Raw genomic sequence first — 5,500 nt, 5'->3', positions numbered from 1 at the left:
AAAGACTCTTTACCCGAGTCTAGAGTGTAAACTTGAGATAGGAGAGGTTGAGTAGTATGGGCCACCGAGAATTTTTTCTCGTAAGGGTCGATACGAGAACCTCGCTTAGAGTAGATTCTTTTGAAGGCGTTGACGACCGTCAAGCTTTTGGCGTAAGCGATTAATGTCTTCATTTGGATCCATGACTCTAAGGACCTTTGTAGAACATTGAACCTTCGGCATTAAGATTGATGGTCACGTAGTACGGGTCCCCGAGAAGTTTTTCTCGTGTGGGTCGGTACGAAGATCTCACTCAAAGTAGATCTTCTTGATGGAGTTGACGACCGACAAGCTTTTGTCGTAAGCGGCAAACAGTCAAGGAGGTCCGTGACTTTAAGACCCTTGTCTAGAACCCGATGTCGACGGTCGCGTAGTGCGGGCCTCCGAGAAGCTTTTCTCGTGTGGGTTGGTACGAAGATCTCACCCAGAAGAGGCTCATTTGAGGAAGTTGACGACCGACAAGCTTTTGCCGTAAGCGTCATAAGCCAAATGAATCGATGACTCTGGGATCCCTATCTAACCCTAGACTACGACCAGTGAGATTCCCATTATGAGTAAGCAATCAGAGCTATCCTCCATCCGTACCTCGAACCCGTGATACCATTGAAGGAGAATTGCGACCCAAAGCGCAGCGGAAATTAAAAAATTTCTCCTTTAGAGATCCTTACGAATGGTCATGATCAGTGATAGAATATTTACCTCTTGTGACGACTGAAACCTTTGGTGCAGATCTCTTGTGACGATCAAAACCTTTGATGCCAATCCACGAAGCGATCACGAACGTTGAACGATGATAACGTCTCTACTCAGTCCACACGAACGGGTTCCTTCAATCTCAGTGCTAGCTGGTACGAATGAAGGCTTTGAGTGAGAGAGAGAGAGTGATAGAAAACGAAAATAATGCAACCGCAAATTTTTGCTTCTGCACAAGGGTTCTATTTATAGAACCACTTGTGTGGGCTTCAAGCTAAAAGCCCACTTAAGTGTATTTTGGCCCATATCTTATAATATGCCCAAAATCACTTAAGCTCATGGTACCTTACCATATTTCGTATTCTACTCAAGTACACCGTACCTTACGATGTTCTATAACTCACTTAAGGGCACCGTACCTTACGGTATTCCTTAGTTACTCTATCTCTCATCAATCCGTCCTTTGTGTGTGACCCTGTAGGTTTTCGTGACGTTGGCAATTATACTAAATCACACATTTAATATAATAAACAGTGAGCGGTATCTAGCAACACATCACTGCTACCCAAGACACGAAAATGTCATGTGATCTGACAAAACCTTTATGTGATAATAATTATGTGTATAATTACCCTTTTGCCCTTATGTCTATATTGAACACAAGGTATAGACCGTGTCATCCTTGTCCAGTTCAATATTGGGCCCATAGACATTTATCCTGTTACGCAGGATGAGCAAATTCCATCTAGGACACTCATGTCCCTCAGCATGCTTTGTGGAGTACCCATCAACTGTCTTTATGGTTATCCAGTTACGGACAACGTTTGATCAGCAATAAAGCACTCGACTCTACATCTAGGATCCATAGTGGTTTCAGGTCGAAGAGTGGAATACACTATTATCACCATGAGAATAACTTATGACACCTTGCATAACTTTCTATATAGTATTCTCATAGCGGGTCAATCCGGTATAAATATTACTCCTAATATTCATACCTATGTTTAAGACTTGATAACTCTTTATCCATGATCCATGAGATGTGATCATCAGTCTACAAACATAATAGTCTTAATGCTTTAATGTTATCCCACTTCACACTAAAGCTCGACTACGGATACTTTAGGAATAGTGTCCTTATGTTTAATGTGTTCTCATGATTAAGTCACACTTAATACATTAAACGGACTATCTATTCCAGGGACTTTATTAATCAACCATAATAAAGAGAATGCCTTTTATTACTCGATACAAGTACCAAAATGTATTGGCCTCTAGGGCTTACACCAACAACCATGCCAACTTGTGTGTTCGACTCGTGGGAACCATGCTTGTGTATCATTCATTCACTCACTCATGCATTCATGCATCATAAAAAAAAATCAAATACAATATTCATGCATCATTCTGCATGTCATCAGACAAAAGCCAGAAAACTTACCATTTGACCCTTCCATCCAGAATCATCCACATTCAAGCTGACTTCCCGACATTCATACTACACGCGCAACAATCAAAGATTGCTCATGGATCAGTTGGAGCAGAATCAAGCTGCTATGAGGGATGATATGACCACTATGAAGGCTTAGATGGGTCAACTTGTTGAAGCCCTACAAGCTCTGGCTAGGGGACAAGAGGAAATGCGTCAGGCTAATCTGAGAGCCTCTAATGCCAACCCTGCTGTTGTGACTATACCGGTGAATCCACCAGGAGGAGCTGGTACGCCTGTTGTAGCTTAGCCACCTCCCGAAAGAGGTCCGGTGTATCAAAATGCTAACCAAACGTTCAATATCCCCGCCAATGGGAGATTTCAACCTGAGATTGACGAGCAGCAGGACGCTTTCTTCACTACAAAGGCTGACTCAGTTCATGAAGCTTTTGGTCCTGCTCCTGCTGACATCGAAAGGAGATTTCAAATGATGGAGGAGAGATTCAAGGCGATGCAAGGTCCTGATACCTTTGGGTTGGATCCTGCCGACATGTGCCTAGTGCCAGACGTGAAAATTCCTCCCAAGTTCAAAGTCCCAAGCTTTGAAAAGTATCAAGGGATCACTTGTCCAAAGACCCATATCCGAGCTTTCTGCAGAAAGATGGCTGCTCATTCTAGTGACGAGAAACTCTTAATGCACTTTTTCCAAGACAGTCTTAGTGGAGCTTCTCTGGAATGGTATATGCAGCTCGAGCGCACGCATATAAAAACCTGGAGGGAACTTGCTGAAGCCTTCTTGAAGCATTATCAGTACAACTCAGACATGGCTCCCAATCGGACTCAGCTCTAAAGCCTTTCTCAGAAACTGGATGAATCGTTCAAAGAGTACGCTCAACGATGGAGAGACTTGGCTGCCAGGGTTCAACCCCCTCTTCTTGAAAGAGAGCTGATAAACATGTTCGTGGATACCCTTCAAGGGCCGTATTTTGAAAAAATGATTGAGAGTACCACCTCGGGATTCTCAGACTTGGTCATTGCTTGTGAGCGAATCGAGAACGGCTTGAACATCGGCATGATACAAGACACAATAGTTGCGGCGAATGGAGCAAAGAAGCCTTATTCCGGATTCTCAAAGAAGAAGGAAGGAGATACCAATGCTATCGCTCAAGGGGAGATGAAGGTTACCAAATGCCATACTATCCGGTGGCAGGAGTAACACCTAACCCATATCCGCAGCCAGCGTATGTCATTCCAACTGGTCCTCCAGCGGTGCAATATCAGCAACCCTATGCTCCTCAGCAACCTGTTGCTCAACAGAACTACTATCAGCAGGGTAGACAAGGACCAAGGAGGCCTCCCAGAAGGTTTGATCCAATTCCCATGCCGTATGGACTTCTGCTAGCTCACTTGCTCAAGGATTCGCAAGTCCAGCTGAGAGAAGCTAAGGCTCATCCTATACCTCTTCCTCCCGGGTATGACATGAACGTCAGTTGTCAGTATCACTCTGGGACGCGGGGGAACTCGATCGAGAATTGCAATATCTTCAAGCACAAAGTACAAGACTTGATTGACTCAGGAGCAATATCGTTCAAACCACTTGTTCCAAAAAACCCCGTGCAGGCAAGTACATCTGCAGCGCCTTAGTCAAAGAAGCGGTAGATCTGAAGGATTGGTATCTGTGGAATTATCTCGTCAGCTCTTTCCAGAATCAAGACCCCAAGCAGTGGGAGAATAAAGGGGATCATTCCAGCAATTTCTGGTTAAAACATGTTCATGTGTGATTTTCTTGAGTGTCATTTGTAACATTCATTTGTAATGAACTCGTTTGTTTTGAATAATAATGACATTGAAATGAATATGCATGTTTTGAATAAATCCATTCGTGTCCACTCGTACTTTATCTTATCAATATTCAAACGTTGGTTTTTGGAGGAGGATGATGAAATTAAAAACACGAAACGAAATCACTGCTCGTACGCTTTTGAATAAAACCTTGCTGATGATGTAAGGCATTGTTTCAAATCCCAAACACCGGAGATATAAGGAAGCTTTTCCCTAGTCAATCCCTTCGAGCCAAGGAGTAGGAGTTTCTTTCTTAAATATAAAACCCTTAATCTCAAACCGGGGCAAGGTAGTCATCAGTTAGTTTGACCAAGCGTTCAAACTTCAAAAGAGGAGTGTCCCAGTTGAGGATCAACCATATCTTATCCATCATAAGAGGTCGGAAACCACCAAATCCTAAACGGTTGTCCCTCACCCACAAAGACACGAGGCGGTCACAACCCATTCAAATCAATGGACAGACGTCACACGATTTGTTTCAGTAAAAAGAAACAAAGAAAGAAAACAAAAACAAAAAGAAGAAAGAAAGCCCGCTAAGTCAAAAACTCGAAAATGAGTGACTTAGGCAAAAATTAGGCCTACGTATCCTTATAGTGAAATAAGGAATCAGAGCTCCGTAGTTTATAGAACCAATGGTGGGAGATGAAAGAAGTTATGATTTAGGTATGGTTTGAACCAAAGAATAATGTTGTTTGAACCCATAGGGTAGGTATGTCTGAACCAATGAGGAAAACTGGCATCAAGCCAAATCAAAGGGTATCACCTATATAAGGTTGCAAAGTAACTAAACAAAGAAAAGGTTCTTGGTTCAGAGACAAACATTGGTTATTGACCTAAAAGTATGTGTGGAACTCAAAGAAATATTGTATTTGGCTCAAAGAGAAATTATATCACTATGGATGAATGATTGGTAGAAGATATTGAATGTAGGTTGAAATTCTGGTATCAGATATAAGATGTCGAAGGTAATGTCACGACACTAATATCTGAACAATATAAACAGGATAAAAGATAAAGAACAGTAATACAAGAGACACATGCAATTGTTAACCCAAGTCGGTGCAAACTCACCTACGTCTGGGGGCTACCAAGCAGGAAGGAAATCCACTAAACATAATTAGTTCAAAGACTATTACTAAACAATTTCAAGTTATAGTCTTTTCACCTAATCTCTACCCGTGTGACTTCTATCTAAGAACTCTTAGATATGAGATCCTACTCACTCTCCCTCAATCACAACAGTGATGTAAAAACAAGTATTACAATGAAAAGAAGACACTCTTCAAGAACACATACTTGATCTTGCTTAAAAGCTTCAACCAAGTAAAAACACACTCATGCTTCAAAGCTTAGAGTGGAAAAATTATAACTCAAAAGTCAGTCCAATTCAATCATCTATGGATGAATGAATGGCTCACAATACACACGACCACACAAGACTAAAACCCTTATTCTCTCTCAATATTTCGTTCATTATTTCTTGTGTATTAAAACCAG

General features: G+C 41.8%; 1 protein-coding gene across 1 annotated transcript; it reads left to right on the top strand.

Moving 5' to 3' along the window:
• The first annotated feature begins 2,321 nt into the window (after nt 1-2,321).
• LOC127115307 (uncharacterized) lies at nt 2,322-3,011 on the top strand. Its single transcript, XM_051046886.1, has 2 exons — nt 2,322-2,462; nt 2,568-3,011. Exons 1-2 carry the CDS (start codon nt 2,322-2,324, stop codon nt 3,009-3,011), a joined length of 585 nt encoding a protein of 194 aa, XP_050902843.1.
• The last annotated feature ends 2,489 nt before the right edge of the window (nt 3,012-5,500 follow it).

Source organism: Lathyrus oleraceus, chromosome 1, assembly GCF_024323335.1.
Source record: "Lathyrus oleraceus cultivar Zhongwan6 chromosome 1, CAAS_Psat_ZW6_1.0, whole genome shotgun sequence".
Taxonomy (NCBI): Eukaryota; Viridiplantae; Streptophyta; class Magnoliopsida; order Fabales; family Fabaceae; genus Lathyrus; species Lathyrus oleraceus.
The sequence above is the reverse complement of the archived record's forward strand: the minus strand, read 5'-3'. Positions and strand labels throughout refer to the sequence as shown.

What these genes read in the sequence shown, in the direction of transcription:
- LOC127115307 (XM_051046886.1), top strand. Translation starts at nt 2,322, where the DNA reads ATGGGTCAACTTGTTGAAGCCCTACAAGCTCTGGCTAGGGGACAAGAG. An exon ending in GAGGAGCTGGTACGCCTGTT is followed by an intron (nt 2,463 to 2,567) that starts GTAGCTTAGCCA and finishes GACGAGCAGCAG; the next exon opens with GACGCTTTCTTCACTACAAA.